The sequence below is a fragment of the Diceros bicornis genome, chromosome 18 (genome assembly GCF_020826845.1).
Source record: "Diceros bicornis minor isolate mBicDic1 chromosome 18, mDicBic1.mat.cur, whole genome shotgun sequence".
NCBI lineage: Eukaryota > Metazoa > Chordata > Mammalia > Perissodactyla > Rhinocerotidae > Diceros > Diceros bicornis.
The window spans coordinates 18,039,870-18,063,692 of NC_080757.1; the positions used below are offsets into that span (position 1 = coordinate 18,039,870).

At 43.6% G+C, this 23,823-nt stretch overlaps 1 protein-coding gene across 4 annotated transcripts in view; it reads left to right on the plus strand.

The window, feature by feature from the left end:
- SSH2 (slingshot protein phosphatase 2) overlaps positions 1-21,405 on the plus strand; it is a 250,320-nt gene extending 228,915 nt beyond the window's left edge. For 3 of the 4 annotated variants that reach the window (XM_058560180.1, XM_058560182.1, XM_058560181.1), the window contains 3 exons: positions 2,878-3,078; positions 11,638-12,469; positions 14,377-21,405. In XM_058560180.1, coding sequence (XP_058416163.1) covers positions 2,878-3,078; positions 11,638-12,469; positions 14,377-16,464 — 3,121 coding nt within the window. In that variant the 3' untranslated portion in view covers positions 16,465-21,405. Of the gene's footprint in view, positions 1-2,877; positions 3,083-11,637; positions 12,470-14,376 lie in introns of those variants that run through there. The other variant, XM_058560183.1, reaches the window with a different exon arrangement.
- The last annotated feature ends 2,418 nt before the right edge of the window (positions 21,406-23,823 follow it).

The window sequence follows — 23,823 nt, forward strand, 5'->3', positions numbered from 1 at the left end:
TTGAAAGTTATATAGTAGACATTATTCCAGATAGGTAGAATTCTGGGTCATCCTCTCTGAAGACAAGGGGAGACGCATAGTGAGCTTTGGAAATGTTTTCGCATTCTTTTACTTTACTTTTATGATACTCTAAATAGTGAAATTTTTCTCTAGCCCTTCTGTTGATGTCTTCCTTAATTTAATTGGTCCTTTTAGTGAAACTGTTTAGTAGTATTAATTTAGTGGTTGGTATTAATATCTCAACACTGATTTTTTTAAGTCCCAGGGAATTTCCTTGCCAATCCTACTGATTCCTTCAATAGAAGGAACCATAAATGAGCATGTTGGCTACACTCCCCTTTCAGGTGGGACCACGTTCACATCATTCCCAGCAGATGAGAAGCACTTCTGTTTTTAAAATCCTCCTTCAAGTATGATTCCATACCTCTCTTCAAAGACCTTCATGGTCAGGAAATCTTCCTCTTAGTTACCCTGAATCCCCATACCCTAGCTTTGAGCCCGTTCTTTCAGTCTTTAGCCAGCACCTGAAAGAGTGTTTTATATTCTCAAGGCCTGTTATTAAATTATTCCCAATAATGATACCATTCGTGGCATGCTTACTGTGTGCCAAGTACTTTACATGTATTCTCTCGTATAATATTTTCCAAAACCCAGAGAGGCATATACTGTCATCCTTCTGTACAGATGAGGACAGACTGTAGAGATAACATTCAGAGAGGTTAAATAACAAGTGGTGAAGATAAGACTTGAATCTAAGATCGTATCTCATTTCAGAGTCCATCAAGTATTTAGGAATAGTCTAGTTCCTTAAGGAAAGGGTATTGGAAAAGACGAGGCAAGTTGTCAGGGTCACAGCCTAAGTGGCTAGAGTTCAAGGTGAGGCCATAGTCGCAGCAGGGCTGGGATTAGGGTAAGGCTCACAAGGCGCCCAGGTTACATTTAAGCAGGCACTCTCTCTCCAGCTCCTGCAAGTGTAGATCAGCATTTGAGATTGAGTGCTTCCTTAAATGGCACCCTGGGTACCTCATGTGTTTCACCCTAATCAGGGCCCTGAATTCCAGATTCTACCTACAAATGAGTGGGTTTAGGATTCCTAATGTGATACCAGGCTTAATCTGGACAATCCAGCGCTGGGGAGTGGGATGAAGGTGCTGAACCTGAAAGGTGAAATTGGATCAGGTGAGAACTGACTTCAGGTCCTTCGTTACATGAGTTAGAAGCCATCCACTGAAAAAGCCCAGTTCAAAATGAAGAAATGTTTTCATGGGAGTGGATTTCCTAATTGTATTTTTCTTAGGATTGTCCAAGTTTGAGCACCTTCCATGCCTGCAGGCATAGACCTGAAATTTACTGCATTATAGTTGTCAGAGCTTAATGGGAAGATATAGAGCACATGTCTGAACTTCCATCTGAGTCACTGTGCATTGTTTAAATGAAAACCCTATGGTGCAGTAAGCAAAACAGGTATTTCCTAGTCATTTGGGATAATCTAAGCACACAGAGACACACACCACGCCAACATTAGGACACTAGAATTGTGCATCTAATTGACAGGTAGGAGGTTAATCTTACCTTCCTTTCGAGACTGTTTCAATTATTCCAGACCACTCTCTGCATTCCTGTAGCTTATCTAGCTCACTCATTTTGGCACTTCACCTCATGCCTCCTTGCACTGGTGCTTAACTCTTTCATGTGTCTCTATCTCCAGCAGAAGGATTATAAGCTTCTGGAAGGAAGCTTGTCTACTGTAATACAGTGAATGAGTGAATGAATAAATCTCTCTTGTTCGTCTGACATGTGCATTTTTTAATTTATTGGAATAGCCACTTGGGAAGAATTCCAGCCCATGTATACTAGTGATAAGAGTACTGTTCTTTTTTCCAGGTTTTAAAATGTCCCTGCTTACAACTGACAGATCTAATCGGCAGTTCAATAAGTTTGTTCATACATTTAGCAAATATTTGAAGGCTTACTCTGTGCCAGACACTGTGTTATTAGCAGAATTAGCATAACTGAGTAATGTTCATAGCCAAGGTAATAAGCTCTGGCATGTTAAGACTGAGGGGTTTTGTTTGGTTTTTAGTGTCACTTTCTGCCAACTTTGTGTCTCTTTCTTCCACTCTATTAAAAAACAAAACTAGTACGTATTCATTCCACTCTCCTCACTGAGAAAGCCACATGGTGCCTCACATGGTCCCATCCAACTCCACGGGTTGTATAGCCAGTCCCTAGACAGAACACAGGTGGTGGCGGTGTGAAAAGTAAAGAGGAGGGTTAGTTTCATTTGGTTTGTGCTTTGCCCCAGGGACAGAACCCTTGCTGGAACTTGAACTGGAAGCAACTCAGAACATTTGGATAAATTAGATGAATCATGGCCACACCTGTAACCTAAGAGCATGCCAGCCATGAAACATGCCCCTGGGGCTGAGTGGACTGGCCTCCAACCACATACAAAATGAGGTCCCGTCTCTAAATTGAAAATTCTCCCTCTACACTCTGTGACCAACAGTCATTGCAATTACCATTTTGAATCTTAATTGGCTGCTTCTCCCACTGAATCCTACCCTTTAGGGAAAAACTGTTGCTTATCTTTGTATCCCAGTACCTTGCACATTGTCTTACACATGGAAAATGCCTCGTAAATATTTGCTGAATGAATTAAAGAGGCTTAATATTAACATTGAATATTATTTGAGTACACTAGAATTGCCTGCCCTCCCCGCACATATGATTATAGATGTACGCAAGTGCACTAAGGATGGATTGCATAGCAAGAAAATGGAAGGGCAGGACAGGAGACTTGGAAATATTTAGAACCTAGCTTTTAAAGTGTACTCACTATTGTGTTTTCCTCCTTACCTCAATCCTCCAAACTAGGAAACACGGATCTAAATGCCTTGTGCACTGCAAAATGGGAGTGAGTCGCTCAGCCTCTACTGTGATTGCCTATGCAATGAAAGAATATGGCTGGAATCTGGACCGAGCCTATGACTACGTGAAGGAAAGACGAACAGTGACCAAGCCCAACCCCAGCTTCATGAGACAACTGGAAGAATACCAGGGCATCTTGCTGGCCAGGTGAATCCTTAAGTGACTTTCTCAGATTTTCCCTCCTTTATGCTCCCGAGGGCAAGGTGAAATGTTCTTCTCTGCAGCTAGTTCTCAGCCTAATTTGGATGTGTGATACATTTTGAAAATTGAAATCTCTATCAATCCAGTTTTTAAAAAACAAGTACAAGCATTTAAGATTAGCACGGAAGATTAGGCATTTAATCTAAACTAAAGATACTTAAAGGGTGGAAATACTATTCCCTTATTTCAGTTCTCAACTAGGTGCAGATTTTAATAAATGCTTCTCAACATCTTCTAAGGCCAGATGTGGCTGCCTTATCAAAATGGATACTGATTGCTCCCAAGGTAATGCGAAGTGTAGCTGAAATTTTTAGAAAGTTTTTGGCCCATTCTTTTCGAAAAAAGAAGAGTACCTGTGCTGCTTTGGGCATTATTTTTTTCAGTGCTTCGTTTCACTGAGCCCCCTCCAGTAATTTCGGTCATGTGGCAAATCAGCAGAATTGGGATATATATAACCCCTTTGACGTATGAAGTGCTTCCCAGAAATAGCTGTTTTCTTTTTTAAAATCTTTAATTCAATTTTATATATATGCTTTGTAAAAATGCAGAAAATTACAAAGGGAAATATCATTTATAAACTCAATACCCACAGATAGCAGTTGACATTGTCTTACCTATTTCTCCAGGTCTTACTCTTACCACATATATTGATGGATATTTTTTCACAGAGACTCTTTTCAGCCTACCTCTTCACCCAATACTAGGTCTTTTTTTCTCTTTCTCAACTGTAGAAACATTTATTGGCACTTACACTACACTTAACCATCACTGTTCCTAAAGTTGCCCCCCAACTTTATTGAGATATAATTGACATATAACATTGTGTAAATTTAAGGTATACAATGTGTTGATTTGATACATTTATATATTGCAAGCTGGTTACCACCATAGCATTAGCTAAAACCTCCATCCCTTCACGTAATTACCATTTCTTTTTTTGTGGTAAGAACATTTAAGATCTCTCTTAGCAACACTGAAGTGTATGATACAGTATTATTAGCTATAATCACCATACTGTACATTAGATCCCCAGAACTTGTTAATCTTATAACTGGAAATTCAGACCCTTCGACCAGTATCTCACCATTTCCCCCAACCCCCACCCCTGGTAACCACCATTCTATTCTGTTTCTCTGAGTTCGACGTTTTTAGATTCCACATATAAGTGATACCATACAGTATTGTCTTTCTCTGTCTACTCACTTCTAGATCTTGAACATCTTTCTATATCAATAAGAACTAGCTGTTTCAGCAATAATTTAGTAATTGGTTATAAAATGAGTAATTAATTTCACTACGTTATTTATTACCCCTTTGGTGAAAACCACCGTCAGCTGCTCTTGGGAAAAAGATTCAGATATTAAACGAGATTTAAGAATCAGTTTCCTGAGATGCCACGTGCTGAAGTTCTGTAGAATGCTAGATTTTGCTTTGTTTTTTCCACGTAGGCATGTTCTAGGTTTTGTTAGAGTGAACGCACAGCTGCCTAGAAGCAGTTGGGGCTGGTGCCGGAGTTTGACTCCAGTGAGTCCCATGACTTGGTCTTGACCCTTGAATCTGGGCTGTGTTTCTCCTGAACAAAATGTTAAATAGCCTTCCAGCCTATCCAGGCAGAGGGACCAACCTCCCACCCCGAAGTATTGTGAAAATGCAGCCACAGCATAGCATTATGGTTTCCACTAAAAAAAACCCCGCCCATTTACTCAGTTCTTGGCATAATTTCATCTGAGCCGTTCTCTTAGAAGGCTGGGAGGATACTCAAGTCTCCTCCACTTAAAAAGAATTTATGGGTCCTTGCGGCCAGGTTTTGATGACATTTTTAGATTAGATCAGAAGGTAGGACACAGCAGTGCTTTTTGGCACAAGAAAGAGGCATCTGAGGGTTGGATGAGACATAAATATTGTATATTCCCAGACACACACATGATGACGGATGTTAGGCAGTGTCCTCACGTGACCCATCGAGAGGAAGGATACTATGTGTCCTGCCAATTTCAGTATTTATTCTGGAATCCCAGGCTACTGCAAGCTGTTGGGTTGGGTTTTTTTAGCATATGTGGTTTTTCTTAGATGTTAAAGGAATTTCAGAAAAATCTTAGATGAGAATAAGAAGGGCAGCATAAACCCATAAATCACCCTGCCTCTTCCCTTTAGGTTCCATCCTGCCTTCCTGGGCTTGATTCATGGAGGGAGGGGCAAGCCCTGGGGAGTGAGAAAACCACAGAATTTGAGTCAGTAGATCTGGTTTCTGATCCTGGTTCACCCCCTTGCTGCAGCTTTGAGAAGTTGCTTTACAATTCTGATCCTCACCTGACCCCATCTATAAAATGAAAATCAAGAGCCCTACCTCACAGGGTTATTGTCAATAAAAATGTGTATAAATGTATGTTATGTACTGTTAAGGGTTATTCAGATGTAATTCTCATTATCTCCTTCCTCCGTAGCTACCCAGAAAACACACATATGCATATGCCATTTATGTCTTCCTCCTTCCTCCAACCACTGCCTCCCACCACCCACAGACACACTAACTACATTAGAAACTGGAATGGGAAGTGATCCTGGAATTTCCTGTGTTGTGATGTTTCCTGGGTTTTAAGAACTAGAATATAGTACTGGGGGTATCACATAGGCTGCTTTCAGCTGCAAGTAATAGAATACCCCCATCAATCAGGATCTCAACAAGAAACGGCATATTCAGGTTAGGATTGAGGAGGGTTTTATAAAGTAACTATGTACAAAGGTGTGGGGTTGTAGTGCAATCAAGGGACTTATATCAGCAGAGCTGGTTTGATAATAGCTCTTAGGCCCAAAGAGGGAGGGAGACTTCTGGAGAGAAAGGTACCTTCAGAGAGGAGCAATAACCTTCAGTCAAGGGACACATCCAGCCTGAAGTGACCCTGTGGGAAGGAGCTAGGGGAATAAATGGGCTGCCTTCACTCTCCTCCTTGCAGTCTCCTGCTAGGGCTCCCCATTAGCCAAACCCTATGGAAGTTTGAAGACAAGGAGGCCTGTTGATGTTGTCCATAGATCAGCCTCTAGGGCAGAGAGCAGGGTGGAAAAGCTGAAGAGTGGATCTGCAGGGGCAAAGAGAAGACCTCTAGCCCAACACCCAGCTATAGGTAGTTTAAAAAGTTGGACCATTTAACACTCTTGTAACAAAAAGCACAGAAGTAGACTGTAATGGCTCAGCGATGTAATCAGGGACTTCAGTGCTCTACCTTCCTTAGTTAATGGCTTGGTCCTTGAACATGTTTCCTCATGATTGCCAGATGTCTGCCACATTTCTAGGCATCTACATGTAAATTCCACAGCATCTGGCTGAATGAATGGGCATTTCAGAAAGGGAGAAGACCGTTCCCAGAAGCTCCCCAATAGAGTCCCCACCGTAGAACTCATTGGTCCAGGACTGGGTCGCATGCCTAAAAACTAATCACTGGCCAGGAAAGTAGAATTTCCTGGACTGGCTAAAACAAATTCACATTCACCCTCTGGATCTAGGGAAGTGCCACATTCCCTGAACCCATGGGACAGTGAACACCCAAAGTAAATCAGGCCTCTGCCAGTAAGGAAAAAGAGTGAGAGTGCCTCCTGGGTATACAGCCATTAGGGTCTGTGATCTATGATGTATTGTCAAGAAACAGCTCTTGCAGGCTACCTGCCAACCTAACTGCCAAGTGAATTGGGCCCCGCAGACTCTTGCCCAGCTCTGGAGTACTGCTCCAGGATCTGCTTGCTTAGAAGAGCAAAGGAGGAGAAGCCCCAGACTCCTGTGACTGTCTGAAGCTCTGTCAAGCCTTGCAGCTTAAGTGACCAGGAGAGGAAAGTCCTTAGAAAAATTCTAGTCATTCTGTTCGCAAAAAAAAGTCCATTTCATGTCCAGGTGCTTAGATCTTATATTTCATATCCTCTCCCAGGAAACATGTGCAGATTTTTCCAAAGAGATAGAGCCCTGATTCTAGCATTCTCTAGCCCCATGGTTGTCCAGGGTGGCACTAGTGGCTTAACTAGAGGTGGCAGCCCTCTGAGAGTGTTAGCTTGTTACTTTAACCTCTTGATAGAAGTTTACCAGAGTGACACCAGGTCCCCTTAGTGATTTGTGAATTAGTTATGTCTCTTAATCAGGATGTGAGGGGTGGGCCAAATAGTGACACCCCCTCTGAAATACAGGGAACGTTCTGCATCTTTCATTATGTCTTTAAAGAGCCTAGGGAAGGCTAATATTTAATATTCTCCTTTAGACCTGAAAGGGAGGGTATCATAAAGCCACTGATACTGTTCGTATCTATCTTATATTTTCTGTTTTTATAGCTGGGGGATGGGAGTGAGGCAGGAGGAGATGTGTGTGTGTGTTGAAACCCTCCGTTCAACTGCCAGCAGCCCTGTTTGTTATTCTGCACTCTGATCATGCAGGTATCTGGCAGATTTATGTTCCATTAGACAAGTTCAGATTTCAGGCATTTGCAAGCCGGACCATGTGTCTGTGATATTAGGTTCCAGTGTATAAGGGGCAAGGAAGAAAAACTGGCTGGTGGCCAGGGAAAATTTGTGCCACATGTCCTCATAGATGTCACTTTTAATTCTTTGACACCCCTGTCACTGGGGCCAGAGGAGGCAGAGTTGTCTCTTACCCTGGCTTTGCTGGTGGAGACATTGAAGTCTAGTTAGCTGGTCCAAAGTGGTCAGCCAGCAGGAGGGAACCCAAGAATGAGAGGACATGGATTCCTGGTCAGGTGACAGCCAATCACAAGTGAGGTTTAAAGGATTTTCTTCTTTTCTTTTTTTTTTTTGGTGAGGAAGATCAGCTCTGAGCTAACATCCATGCCAATCCTCCTTTTTTTGCTGAGGAAGACTGGCCCTGGGCTAACATCCGTGCCCATCCTCCTCCACTTCATATGGGACGCCACCACAGCATGGCCTGACAAGCGGTGCATCGGTGCGCACGCACTTAACCGCTATGCCATGGGGCCGGCCCCTAAAGGATTTTCTTAATAGCTTTTCAGTGGAATAATTTTAAGGCATTTAGGACCATGCACAGCACACAGAATTGCTCAATTGATGCTTTTTCTCTTCCTCCTTCTCCTTTCTGCAGGCTGCCTAACGCCCTAAGAAGTAACCATAAACAGTCTGATTTTACTATAACTGATACTCCATGTTTAGCAGTATTTTCCTCTGTATAACTTTCTCAAACAGACTTGGTGCTTATATACCAAACATGAAACAATGAGAAAGCAAGTGGAGGCAAGAGAATGGGATGTCATATGCATGTTGTCATTTAGATTTCCTTCTTGTTCATTTACTAAGTAAAAGGCCAAATTCTTACCCAGAATGGCCCAGTCATCTCATGTGTGTCAGTGTGTTTATCTGAATCCAAATTCAGGTCAGAGGCCACTCCAGGGGAAAAAGAATTCGAGACTTGGTTGCATCATCTAGGCCACAAACCAACTCTGAAGTTCTTTTTGGCAGGTTATTTACTTGCTGCCTATCTGGAATAGGTGGGGAGAGTCAGCTGAATTTAAACATTAACAGTTTAAAATAATAAATATGATCTAATGTCTTACATCTATCGCTACCAGTGATGGAGCGTTAAAAAAACTGGCTTGCAAAAAAGCCTCATTGGAAAATAGTTTGATGTTACTGAGTAAAACTGATGATGCATCCATGCCCTATGACCCACCTTTTCCATTTCTATATATAACACCTTCGAGAAACTAAAGTGTGCACCAGGCACAAGAATGTCCATAACATTAGTGTTTGTAATAGCCAAAACTGTTGATCAACAGGATGGATAAATAAATTGTGGCATCATTACACTTTATGAAATTACAGCTACACACGTCAATGAATCTTAAGAACATAATGTTAGGCAAAAAAGCAGTTGTAGAAAATATACTGTGTGATTTCATCTATATAAAGTTCAAAACATGCAAAACTAAGCAGTATATTATTAAGAACAACACATATGATGACACTATTAAAAAAAAAAAAGAAAAGGAATGATAAGCAGAAAATTCAGGACAGAGGTTAATAACACCTGAGGGAGGAGGTGGGGGGAGGGGATCAGGAAGGAGCACAGGGAGTAGCAGTGCTTCAAAGGCCATGGTAATGAATATCTTGACTATATCAGCCAGCTGCCTACCACTCTCCCTGCAGGTCCTACTGCAAAAATGAAAAAGGCAACAGAATCAGACCTTTCTTTGGATTGGGATTTTTTTCTTTCTCCTTTGTAGGTGTCAGTTTAATTCCAGAACCCTGACTCAATGTTTTCTGATGATTATCTCTCCCAGGAAGAGGAGGAAATCCCTGCTGGGCAAAGCAGCTATGATGTCAGCCACTTCCTCTGAAACCTGCACTGTTTGTACCTATTAGCATAACCTCACTCTCTCATTCCTTCCTGATTGATTACTGATTTCTAGGCAGTTTAAAAAATCATACTTTGGTGGGTTCTTGGGATTTTGAAAACATCTCGTTTGTCTGTAGCCTGATAAGATAAGCTGTTCCTTTATATTATTACAAGGGTGAGAACAGCTACTCTCTGAGATGTTGTCCTAGTCATTTGTATCACAAGAATTGTCCTGCCCTGGTGGCTGAGAGGAGTTGGTGCAGGTTTGAACATCCTCATGATAGGTGAGGGATAGAAATTGGAGAACACAGTCATATTTAGGTCAGGAAACAGGGTGTCTAGATATAAAAGAAGAAACTAAAAGGAAGCACATTGGCATCAGTTGGTCACAATGTACAGTTTAGATCCCACCTATCCAACCGGCCAGCTTGCCCCTCCCCACAGCCACTCACTCCTTTGGGATGTGTGATATGTTGTCTCCTCCTAGGGGTGGCTGGAGTTTGTGCAGCTTAGAAAGGGTAAAAACCCTACCTTATACCCGATTGCTTATAGCTTGTCTTCATAAACAGATTGACCTGCTCCCTACCGGAAAAGCACCCTTCTGCTATGCAGGCCTGAGTCAGAGAGAGCCCCACCCAAACAGCAGACAGGCAGGGGGAGCTGAGAGCAGGTGCAGAGTTGAGAACAAGCAGGGGTTCACATTAGTGCAGGCCCATGACTCAGCAGAGATTCACAAGCAGCCGAGGCAGGCGTGGCCCTGAGCCCAGGGTAAGTTGTTTTGGGCTGTTTCCCATTCCACCCTGCGGTTAGGTAACTTTTCATCACCTTGTAAGTCATGGAAAACACACCCCTAAATGCCACATTTAACGACCTGCTCCCTGGGCAGGTGATCTGGACCAGCCACAGGGCCACCTTTCTGTTTTTTTGGCTGTGGCTTTGGGAACTGTTTCCTTGTTAGAGAGTGTGGTTTGAAATGAAATCTCTCATCCCCACATCAGACCTTCTCTCCATAAAATAAACCAAAAGATGGATGTGTGTGTGGTCTTCCTTTGGCTCACCTGCTTTTCCAGGTGTCACCTTAGCTTGATGGTTTTTATCCAGAGATCTGTGTGAAAGGGGCTTGTACTTTATGCTCATCCTCTTCCATTCTGTTATCAACCTTTTTCTCCAGATTTACTAGCTTCATCTTTGCTTTCTAATTCAAGAAAGATTACCGCCCTCCTCACACTTCCACATCAGTGATTAATCGTATATCAGCTCTTCATCCCAATTATGAGGACTTGTAATGGGCTCCAATAGAGTATGTCTCTTTGTATTACTTGGATACTGTTTTGTTTTAGTTTTCTTTTTCTGGTTGTTAATGTTAAAGATGCTCATTATTTTAAAAATTCAAAAATTATGGGAATACAGAGTATAGAAAGTAAAGCCCTCCCCAGAAGTATTTCTGCCTTCTTTGAAAGAAACACTGTTACCAGTTTGGTGACTTTCCTCCAGGTATTTTCCTATACTTATTCTCACATGGGAACTGACCATTCCAAATGTGTTCAACATGCTTTTTCACTTAATGGTATACCTTGGACATCATTCCACTAAAATACCTGACTGTTTTTAACAGCCTCATAGAAAATATATAGGTATATGGACTGTAATTTAAATAAATCCTCTTTTTTTTGGTATCTGATTTTTTAGTACCACAGCGTTACAGTAAACATTCTTATATGTATATCTTCGTGCACTTATAGTAGTATTTCTCCAAGAAAAAATCTTAAAGGAAGATTTTCTGGTTAAAGGGTTAAATTTTGAGAGCTATTGCCAGATTTCACTCTGACAAATTCTACAGTTCCTACTACCTGTATATGAGAGGGCTTGTTTGGCCATACATCATCAACACCAGCTGTTAGCAACCATGTTAGCTCTTGTCAGTCTGATAGGTAAAATATCAGATTTCATATTTGTTTCTGTTGTTCTGCTTTGTTTTTTGCTATTGGTTAAATTGAGCATCTTTTCAAATGTTTATTGCCTACTTCCATTGGGCATTAACAAAGCATTTGGCAGGTTAAGATAAACTTAAGATTTAAGTTTATCTGGGAGCAATTTCCTGGGTGGGTGTTGATTGTTTTCACAAACCAGAGTAAAGTGTTTCCTGTGTATGTTCTCCACAGCAAACAGCGGCATAACAAGCTCTGGAGATCTCATTCGGATAGTGACCTCTCAGACCACCACGAGCCCATCTGCAAACCAGGGCTAGAACTCAACAAGAAGGAGATCACCACTTCAGCAGACCAGATTGCTGAGGTGAAGACCATGGAGAGTCACCCACCCATATCCCCTGTCTTTGTGGAACATGTCGTCCCACAAGATGAAAATCAAAAAGGCCTGTGTACCAAAGAAACAGTGATCTGCTTGGAGTTTACTTCTAGGGAATTACATGCCGGACAGATTGAAGATGAATTAAACCTAAATGACATCAATGGATGCTCATCAGGATGTTGTCTCAATGAATCAAAATTCTCTCTTGACAACTGCCATGCATCCAAAACCTTAATCCAACCTGGACAGGCCCCAGAAATGGCCAAGTTCCCAGACTTAACGGTTGAAGATTTGGAGACAGATGCTCTGAAAGCAGACATGAACGTCCACTTACTGCCTATGGAAGAATTGACATCTCGCCTGAAAGATCTCCCCATGTCCCCTGACCCTGAGTCACCAAGCCCTCAACCCAGTTGCCAGGCTGAAGTCTCAGATTTCAGTACAGATCGCATTGACTTTTTTAGCGCCTTAGAGAAGTTTGTAGAACTTTCCCAAGAAACCCGGTCCCGATCTTTTTCCCACTCAAGAATGGAGGAACTGGGTGGAGGAAGGAGTGAGAGCTGTCGTCTGTCAGTGGTAGAAGTAGCTCCTCCTGAAGTGACGACTGATGACCAGAGAAGCAGCTCTTTGAGTAATACTCCCCATGCATCTGAAGAGTCTTCAATAGATGAGGAACAGTCAAAGGTAAAAACTGTCTTGATAGTTCTCCACCTAATGAAGTTCTCTCTGAAGACAAAATATTTGGGATTTTGCTATGTTCACTTTAGTTTTGATGTTGCTAAAGATTTAGGAAGGCAGTATAGGAGAGACAGTCTGACTGAGACTTTCCTTGAAAACAGAGTTTAAATATTTTTTACATCAGTTTCCTTTTGAGAAATTTATCTTTCCAGGTATTGGTGTCATTGGAAGCACTTCTGAGAGGGGATGAGGACCTACACACCGCTCATCAAGCCATGCTGTGGCAGCATCCCTCATACAAAATAGAGGAAGATTGGCACAGATATTAGCTCAGGGCCAATCTTCCTCACCAAAAAAAAAAAAAAAAAAGAATTACCATATATCATCAATTCTAAGACTCGTTTATTCTCATTTTGACGCTTCTGAAATTGGGATGCATCTTAAAAACAGTGATATCTTAGATCAATATAATACAGCAGTTGGGAAGTAAACGGTGACAGATTTACTTTAATATACAAACTTTACTTAATGATTTCAGTGGAGCTGACTAGATTCTTGATATCTCTGGACGTTTAGCTACTTATATTTACCACCTTGTCCATTACTCATCTGTTCTCTCTCTTCTTAACTACCCCAGGGCAATCATTGCCTCTACTTCTGTCTTCTCCTCTCCCCAAAGGCTATGCTTCTGTTTCATTTCTACTGGAAAATCAGAATGCTCGAGCTCTCCTTTGGACCAATGGGTGTGACAGCTCTGACAGAAATAGTTTTTCTGCAAAGTCCCTGGTCATATGAGTACTCTCTCCGCAGCCCATGCACACAGCAGGCCTGCTGTGGCTTCTCTCCCAGTCTTGGCAAATTTGCCTCTGCCTAATGTCCCAGCAGATTTCTCCCAAAGGCATAACTGACCTTGTTAGTTTCTACTAGCTCTGACTCTCTTTTGAAGGAGAAAGACTGGAACAACTCCTAGGGAAATAGTATACTTCGAAGGCTTATAAAAATGTTAACAAAGTAGATTGATGATCATAGTGATACCACTTTAAGAGGTGTCCCAGGGCCATTTCCAGATTTTGAAATTCTTGTTGTTTTACAGTAGGGCTTGATTTTTGCATTAGCCAATTTTCTTTGGCCTTGTTCTAAATCCATCTGGGAATTTGTAAGTGGTAGAACAGTAAAATGTCAACAAGTCGCAGTTGCTAAGTTTGATCAGGCACATGACTGCCTAAGCCAAGTGAACCTTTCTCAGAAGGAGCCATGTGAAACTTAGGAATTGTGCAATCAGGTACTGAGTGCCCTCCTGTGCTGGGATGCTGCTACTGGGAGAAGCAGTGGGAGTAAATGGATGCACATTGGCAAGGCAAGAGAAAAGAAAGCAGTGAGTCTCCAAATCAGACATCAGATGATAGCCTCATCCATCATGCTATGTGCATACTGAAGGTGGCCAGAGCCCTTAAATGGAACTCTTTCCCTCGAACTAGGTTAGGATCAAACTAGAAGTTGATAGGCCAAAAAAGAAAGGTTTCATTTACCCCAGTATGGCCTAAATCCTTAAGACTCATGGTCCTAGGAAAATAAGGATTACAGGAGCCTCCAAGGCTAGTCACTGTTCATTTTTAGAGCAAGATATTGGATTGGAATGCTGTTTGAGTAAGCAGAACAGAAAGTTTAATAGACAGTGATACAACCTGTAACTAATTTTGTATCTCTGCCTTTGATGAATCTGTTTTTGTCTTATATGACAAAACAGGTAGTCAGATTACAGTCCCAGGCAAAGGACAGTCCCAGGCACCCCATTATTTGTGTCCTCATAGCCAGAACCTTCTCCTGGATTAGAGGATTAGTAAGCACAAAAATCTAGCATTTTTTATTAGACTACAGTTTTTCATAACTATCCCACTATTTTCTCTTCTTAGGCAGTCTCAGAACTGGTCAGCCCCGATGTTTTCATGCAGTCTCACTCAGAAAATGCAATTTCAGTCAAAGAACTCGTCACTGAGATTGAATCCATCAGTCAAGGAGTCGGACAGATTCAACTGAAAGGAGACCTCCTATCCAACCCATGCCATACACCAAAGAAGCACACTGTCCATGAGCTGCCCCTTGAGAGGGCACAGGTCCTGGAGAGCAAACCTGGAAATCTGGAGCAGAATGAGGGTTCCTGCACAGCCCAGCCCGAACCAGCCAAAGACTCAGGGAAGTGGGACCCAGACGGCTGCCTAACCACACACTCATTCACCTCAGAGTTGGAAGAAGAGGAACCAGCTGAGGGGGAGCAAGAGCTCTGGGGCCCAGGGATGCACCCAGGTGCCAAGTGGTGCCCTGGGTCCGTGAGGCGAGCCACCTTGGAGTTTGAGGAGCGCTTAAGGCAGGAGCAAGAGCACCATGGTGCTGCCCCTGCTTGTACCTCATTGTCCACTCGCAAGAATTCCAAGAATGATTCTTTGGCAGACCTAGCACCAAAAGGGAAGAGTGATGAAGCCACCCTAGAACATTCATTTGTTCCCAAGGAACCAGAGATGAACAAGGGCAAAGGGAAATGCAGTGGGTCTGAAGCTGGCTCACTACCCCATTCTGAGCAAAATGCCATTGTTCCAGCACCTGAGTTGCTGGAGTTTCGCCCCTTGCCAGCTCCTCAGGAGGGCCCAGCGTCAGATACTAGAACAAAGCCGGAAGGAGTTGTGAAGGAGCAGGGGACTGTGGTTTCATGCCAGGGATCTGAGACACAGGCAGTCCCTCTTTCCCTTCCCAAGAAGATAGAAATCATTGAGTATACCCACACAGTTACATCACCCAGTCACACTGGGCCAGCGGGTGACATAGCCACCAGTGAAAAGAGTGGGGAGCAAGGACTGAGGAAAGTGAAAGTGGAGAAGTCCATCACTGTCCTCTGTGCACTGGATGAAAATCTGAACAGGACTCTGGACCCCGACCAGGTTGCTCTGCACCCCGAAGTGCTACCTCTGCCTCATTCTTCCTCTCCTGAGCACAATAGGCCCACCAACTCGACCTCCACCCTGAGCAGCCCCAAAGACTGGGGCAACAGCCCAGCAACAGCCCTGAAGACAGCAGCACCTTTTGTTAGTCACACAACCCACGTACCATCTGCCAACTTGGATTACCTGCATCCCCAGACCGTGGTTCATCTGCAAGGCTTCACAGAGCAAAGCAGCACCACAGACAGTGAGCCCTCTGCAGAGCAGGGTAGCTGGGTGGGAAGTCAGGAGGGTCCCCTCTCCAGTGGCAATGAAGTGCCATACAAAGGCTCCCAGTTAAGTAGTGAAGACCTAAGTTTAAATAGCAAACTTGGTGACAAGATTAGGGAGTTACAAGAAAAACTGGACCCATCACCTGTAGCCTGTCGACTCCCACATAGCTCTAGTAGTGACAGTGTACAGGGTCTCAGCCATAGCCCCAGTGTGGTAAAAGAGCACGCTAAAGAAATCGAGTCCCAAGCCATTTGCCAGGTAGGGCTCACCAAACCCTCTCAAATGAGGCGTTCAGCTTCCCTCGCCAAGTTAGGTTACTTGGACCTCTGTAAAGACTGTCTACCGGAGAGGGTGCCTGTCTCCTCTGAGTCCCCTCATCTCAAATTGCTTCAGCCCTTCATCAGAACAGACTCAGGCATGCATACCATGGAGGCCCAGGAGCCCCCAGAAAACTCAGATGCCTCCCAGAACCTAGAGCCCACCAAGTATTTTGTAGAGCAACTCAAAACAGCAGAGTGTATTGCACAGAGCAAGCCAGTGGAAAGGCCCCTTGTGCAGTATGCCAAAGAATTTGGTCACAGTCAGCAGTGTTTGCTCCCCAGGGCAGGACCTGAATTGACTAGTTCTGAAGGAGGCCTTCCTTTGCTACAGACCCAGGGACTGCAGTGTGCAGGCCCAGCTCCAGGGCTGGCTGTGGTGCCCCGTCAGCAGCACGGCAGAACTCACCCCCTTAGGAGACTGAAAAAAGCAAATGATAAAAAACGGACAACGAACCCCTTCTATAATACCATGTGATTCTGAGCCTACACGTGTGACTTTCTAAAAGAAATGTTTGTAAAAGGGGCAGGTGTAATATATAAGGAACATGCACTTTATTGGTTAATTTTATAATATTTTTGTCATTTTACTGTTCTGGCGCATGCAGGGTTTGGGTTTTTTTCTCTGTGTGTGTGTGTGAAAGAGAAAGATTGATTTGGACGGCAAGACCATTTTATCATTTTTTATTTTTAGAAAATTGAAACCTCAAAAAAGACTCATTTTCAAAGAACACCTTTATCAAAGGCAAATTGCTGTTTTTCAGTCAACTGCCACCTGCTCCTCATTTTGCCCTCTGAGAAAAGGCATGCTTGCCTGATTGAAGAAGGAAGCAGATGGGGAGGGTGGGGATGAAGCTGGAAATTGGAAGTGCTCCCTGGGCCTGTGTGATGATGGTTTGGTCTCCAGACCTGATGCATTGGATGGGCTGAAGGGCAGCCAGACGGCAGAGTGCTTTCAGCCAGCCCATTGGAGTTCCTGAAGTGGGCAGGTTCTTTGCTTTCAAAGGGGGTCTTCCAGAATCCATTTCTTCTCATATTCCAGAGTATATCATTACAGAAAGACATGATAATGGCTGGCTTTCTAAACTTATCAAGCAAATCGGTTTTTTCCAAGCAAATAATTTTTAATTAAATTAAAAGTGAACCCCCCCCTGAATGAAATCTGAGAGGTCCTCTGTAGAGGAAAGCATAAGAGAAGGAGGCCGTTAAGTCGGGGGTGGAGAGGTTGCTGCCCAGTATCTTCTGGGTCACTGGGCTCCCCACAGGTGGTCATTCTGGCCCTCCAGCCAGGAAACGTGCTCTGCAGCATCCTCTCAACCAAAACACAGTAGGGACAAGTTTGAAAAACAGCAATTGAAAGTCAGTGTGTTCTTATAAAATGAATACATATGTAGGGTTTTAACCCTTCCATTACTTGAATAATTCTGTGGGCCTTCTAAGTTTAACGGCCATATTTTTTTCCAATTTATTTTCCTCCCTCATGCTGTTTCTCCCAGTGCTGCCTTTTTTTTTAATTTCATAGATGATCTTTGAATTGTTACATATGTATAACCTCCATTGAATGCAAAGTTTTCTTTTCTATACTATCACTGTTAACACTTGACATAAGTTCTTTTTTCTTTTCCTGGAAGATTTGTCATTTCTCTAGTTATACACAGTATTTATGTACATAATGTTGACACTTTCTTACAATGTTTTGTTGTTGACGTTGTAGGGTCTTTTTGATTTATTCTTAAGAAGGAGTCAAGATGCAACTGGAAAACACACAGATACCACAGACATCAAACTGCTGGGTGTTGGTAGGAATCTGCAGAGTATATTGATGGTGGTTTTAATTGTTTAAATGGAGACTAATCACCAGCTCCTGCCAAATTATGTGTTAGTAACTTCCTCCTCAGAGAAACCCCTAAAGGCTCCCATTAGATCACAGTTTGACTGAAGGCTGATTGCTCTTTGAGACTGAAATCCCAGAACGTTATTTGCCCATAGCTAAACCACAGCCAGGGAGTGTGTACGGGTGTTCCTGCTGCCCAGGGTGGAAGCTCCTAATGGATTAGGCTGAAAAGCTGCAGGGAGGCCTCGGCCAAGGGCAGACACCCTTAATGATTCCATTCAGGATGCTGTAGCTTTGCTGCTATTGTGGAGATCCTTAACACAGGAGCACCTGCCACAAGTCTATTTCAGCTTCTTACAGAAAGCATATTTAGCCTGGAATGAAACACCCTGTGCAGCTCCTCACAACTGAAGAGGTCTGCAGATTTGCTTTCTGTTTGCTTTGGTTGATGTCCACATTGCTGAGAGATTGACCGAGTACAGACTTGAGATTTAGGTTTTTGGTTCATCACAGCACTGAGAGGAAAAGACAGATACACAAACTGTTGAGGTGATGTCAGAGGCAGGAGTTTGGTGGGGGCAGGTAGCAGAGTGACCCAAAGGAGAGAGAAAAAGTGGACTGAGGCCACTCAGGTGCTCAACAGGAGCTATGAATCCAGTTGCCGTAGAAGCCGTGGTTGGGTCTGACATCACTGCCAGGAGGTGGATTGGACAGAAACTTGCTATAAGTGTCTTTGTGGTGTAGTAATTATATGTACTTGTGCTATCCCTAAATAGTTTCCTTAAATGTTGAAATGTATCATCCACACAGCTTTGTGATTCCTGGATATTTAATGTGTTGTAAAGTGTTTTGTTAGGTGGTACGTACCAGTGTGAGGAGGCTTGCAAGACAGGGTTATGAATTTCCAGGGCTCATCCATCTAAACTGCCCTGTCTTGTTGAGGCAGTTCCACCACCAATATGATGGGGAAGGGATAGGAAATAGTGGCAGGGGTGGGGAGAGGAGGATTTGCATGGAAGTGAAGAGTGGGGTCTCCACTCATGTTAACCCCTGGAGACGGCAACATCCCTCACATTACGAAGTACGAGCAAGATCAACAGTATTGCACTGTTCTCTCTCCTCCCCTGCCACTGTGTTTAATGCTCACTCTCACCGCATTAAATAACAGCAAAGATGGGGAGGAAACCCTCTAATGCTGTGAAGAAAAACAAACTTTTTTTTTAAAGAGTAGAGGAAACGGTCTTGCTCTGCCTTCCTTTTTTTAACTTTTTTTTTTTTTTTGATCATTTAATTTACCTGGCTAAATAAACATTCTCCACACAGGGTCTGTAATTCAGTTCAGCCATGCCATGGGGTTTTGCCAGCCCTCTCAAACTCCCACAACTGAGTGTCCTTATGTTATTTACATAACAGCGAGATGTCTGAGGAAAGTGTATGATCAGCTGTCAAGGACTTTCCAGATTTTCTTCAAACTTTTTGATAATCTCATGTGGCCTGTTTCCCATTTCTGTTCATGGAACACTCAGACCCAGAACAGCAGGTCTAGTAGATTGACAGAGATGAATAGAAGAAGTCTTGACCTCTTAGTGCCTCTCTCTAGCTTTATTTTGAAAACCACCGTAGTCTGACTCTAAATTACTCTGGAGAAGTGTGTGTGTGTGTGTGTGTAAAAAGAGTAACGTTTTGGTGCGTGGGGTAGGAGCCCCAGGAGCACACAGGATTTGAGCTGTAATCTGGGTAGTTACCTGGTCAGTAGGAAGGAGAGAAACCCCAACCCTTTCTTGATTTTAGAAACACTTGGGGGTAGTGTATACTGTAGTAGACATGTAGTACTGCAGTGTAGTAACATTCTTCTCTCCTCATTTTGGTTGCCGTTCAGATTCTGAATGTTTGGGATGATTCCTAGCATCTCAGCCTCTTCAGGCTCTTTATCTAGCATTTTCCTGGTTCTGTACGTTTATCCCAACTGTTATTTCCTCTTTCTCGTTTTGGGAACCACCAAGAGCTCCAAGGACAGCCTGATGTTAACAGCACAGGCTCTGAGGTCCCTTCCTGTTAAAGGGCCCTAGACAGATGCTGTTGGATAGACCTGAAGCTTCTGAGATGTAGCAGCTCACAGCAACATTCACCTGTTCCATCTGAGGGTTTCAGTTCTGAAGTGATCTAGGCACATTTGGTAAAGATGCTTTTGTGGGAGTTATTTCCCTTTTTTTTTCTTTTAAGAAAGAAAGCATTATGCAAAAAAGGTTACTTTTAAGGGCATTTTTAAATAAAGCCATTCTTTGGCTTTTTTGGACAACTATTTGTGGATACTTTGTTTACATTGTGAGTATTAAAACGTGCATCATCTTGATGGCTACTCAGTCTCCTCCTTCTCCAGGCTCCCAGCCCTGGCTGTCCCGTGAGTCCTCACAGACAGCAAGGCCATCATGGTCACCCTCCATGGGTCGGTGGGGAAACCTGGAGCTGACTTCTGTGTTCTGCACTCCCATCCAACACTCTGTATGGAAATAGTTGTCATTTCCTCGGTGATGGTGTGTCTTATAGTGATGGTTGTAATGGTGAATGGCTAGTGTCATTTTTGTTTCATTTTGTTTTGCTTTTTGATGGTAGATGAGGTGAACTTTTAGCTCTTTCAGCACCAATCCAACTCAAAAGCATCTTGGACTTTGTTTTCCCTTCCAAACTAAAAGATCAGGCATGTATTAGGCATAAATGTATGTGCTGCCTCAACTCACCCGACACCTATATTAGGAAAAAGCCTGCCACCAAAGCAGAAAGCTGCACACTCCTAACCCTTCTCCCAGACTCGGGGACTTTTGATGCCATGGAGAGTGACTGCAAGGTGCTTATGTACTTTTCCAGCCTGGAAGTAGAGGGTGACTGGGCCTGGCTCCTCCTATGAAAAGAGAACCAGCCTCATTTTCTCAGTGCCCCAGAGATCTAGGACAGGATTTCTAAACTGGAATCATCCCTCATTGGCTTGAAGATGCCCCAAGGTGGGGTATATGACTAGTGCTGCCATCTTTGTCCTCACAGCAACACTGGTGGCAGCATCCTGTATACACATGCAGAGCTAATACCCAGGGCTTAACTTGAGCTGATGACCCAACCCAAAAACTGGGTGACCGGCCCTGAAATATTTCCCAACCAATAAGCCCACAGAGAATTGTTTGGTTTTTGTGTTTTATTGGATTTTGGTTTGCTTGGCATAGCTTAAGGTGCCTTTTCTTTTTTTCTACTTTATTTTGTAAGACTTGTTCTAAATGTGGAAAACAAGTCCAAAAGACTCCCACTGACTGTTACCTTTGCCCCAGGCCACCCCAAACTTTTATGCTCACATTTTATTAAATAAAGCAGGTGCTCCCTGGAGTCTCTGGGACCTTTCTGAGGCATTTGAAGCAGAATATAAAAAGTGGTCTCATCTCCTTCCTTAATCTTCCTGGTGGTTGGGATGTTCCACTTGTATCATAGATTTTTTTATTACTGATGTGCTCCGCTGTTTTTAAATGTGAACTTGTGCGCAAATGTGCAGACTCAATGTTCTTGTTACAGATTGAATAAATTTTTATTTTGAAGATGAAACACATGTACTTGATCAATTGCAACAAAGGAGGGGGGTGCTGGAGACGTGGAGGGATTGGAGAACACGGATAATAAACATGGAGCAATTCTCATTTGTTGGTCTCCATCAAGCACACCCTTAAGAGAGAGCTGAGCTCGGGAAAAAAGTATAACTTTCTACTTCCCACAAAATAAAGACTGGATGGGAAATAGGATCACTAAAGATTATTTTAGACAGTGTGGCTCCGATCAAGTGACCAGGCTGGGAACTTGCCTGGTCAAAGAGGCTCTTGCCAAAGCCACCACCTGAATGTTAGGAGAATGAATAAGCAAAAGGACCAAAATTCCTCTGCCATCTGTGGTACACAGTGACTGCTCTGGGACAGCTGCTGTGACCTGCCCTAGCAGGGAATGGATTTCTTGAGTAAGTGACCTCTCTGGACATTAGTGAGGTAGAGCTCACAAGCTTTCAGCACAAGCCACCTCAGCTCACTGAAAAGTTTCCAGAAATGGGGCATGACTTTCCAAAGAAGTAAAAGCTTTAACCTTTTCCCACCATTAGAAGAGAAGCGTGTGATGTCAACAGTGGAGAGAGATGGGGCCAAAGGGCAGTTCTCTAAAACAGGCTGGGGTGGAGGAAGAGGTTCCCCACTTCTCCCACTGCTCCACAGACCCATCACGAGATATTTAGTGGTGCCATTCGTCACATACAAGGCAGCACAACTATCTAGGGAAAGCTCAGTTTCTAGTTTCCAAATTGCTAAGAAAACAGTTTGCTGAAGGTTCCAGAGAAAACACTACCTTGAACTAAAATTGTCAGCCTGCTTCATTCTGAGTAGTCCCTATCAAGTAGGGGGGCACCCCACTGGTCTCTAGCTGGAGTGTCAGAGTGCATGATGGTGAAGGCAAGGTCATTTCACAAAATATTCTAGGGGTGCCTGGAGTCCCTGACCAATCTAGATGAGCTCAGTCTTGGCTTTCTAGCCAAAGCAAATGGACCACCAGGTCACCTCTTCCAGAAAATGGCTAAATGAAATCCATGCCTGTCTTCTATGGATTGCACTTCAGAGCCCAACTAACAGTTCAAATGGGTAACAACAAGGGAAAGCACCAAGCCCAAGTGGCTTCTCCTGATTTGTTCTTTGTCTCTTGGCTCCGCCCACCCACAGCTCTGCCAGGCCTTGGAAGCCGGAAGAAGGCTAGAGGGCAGGGCTGAGCCATGCCAGGTCCAAGCACTACCTGTGAATCCCTGCTCCTGTACCTGAAGAGCACCCTCCCCTTCCCAGATGATGGAACTGAAAGCATGATGGAGTGAAGGATTCCTGCTACCTAGTCCCAGACCCTTCCCTCTAGAATGGAGTGCCTAGCTCTCTTTAAAGAGGAGGAAAGGAAAGGGAGAAGAAAAGATGCCATTTCAGGGTAGGAGGCAGCATGTCAAATCCCTTCTCTGCCAACAAGTGGTGCACAGTTGGAAAGAATCTGACCCAGCCCTCTTCATTTTATGGCCTAGAGAGCTGCAAAAATAGAGTGATAGAGCCAGGGTTGGAACTCTAGTTTGCTAATTAGTCCAGGCATCCTTTCCCCTGTGCCACAAAGCATAACTCTCAGTACCCTCACTTATGAGATAAAGTGGCACTGTCCTTCAAGGAGTGCATGGTGCTGAAAAGCATGGCCCTAGACGCCAAACCACTTGGGTAAGAATCTCATCTTCACCAGCTACCAGTTGAGTGATGAGTAAGCTACTTAACTTCTTTGTGCCTCAGTTTCCTCATTTGTAAAACAGTAGTTTTAGGGCACATGATAAGTGTGGGCTATTGTTACTACAGAGCAATGAATCACTCAGGTCTTTTCCTCCTGATCACGTACCTGGAATCTTTAGGTAAAAGGTAGACTCCTCATATACCCTTATGGCCCCTCATGCCATGAATTATTTCTGGAGCACCTGTAACAGTTTCTGATTCTGTTCCCCTACAAGCCACTGAATACTTGGAATCTTCCTGAGAAACAAAAGAGCCTTGTGGTGGCCTTCGAGGTTCCCACCACTTTCCCTCCTCTTTACCCCCAATGCAGATCTCTACCCTCCAGAAGGCTGTGTTCCATTGATGTCCAGGTGTGCCCTGTATAGTGGGAAGTAATAACTGGCCCCATGCTGCCCTCCAGGGCCTTATGATCCAAAGGAAGAAATCCAGGCCGTGGGTGGGTGCTGAGTAGACAGCACTTGTACGGACTAGCTGTTCTTCACTGGCTGTATTATGATCAGGTTTCTTTCTATCTCCTCCTCAACCTTGGTCAATACGCAGATCCTCGGGTCCTGAGGGAGTGGGGGTGGGGCGGGGCTTCACTGGAGCACAATCAGGCACCCATTCAAACAAGGGCCAGAAGACTTGAGGAGTTAGGCTGGGCGTCTAAAATTTGGTTAGTCAAAGACCTGTACCAGCC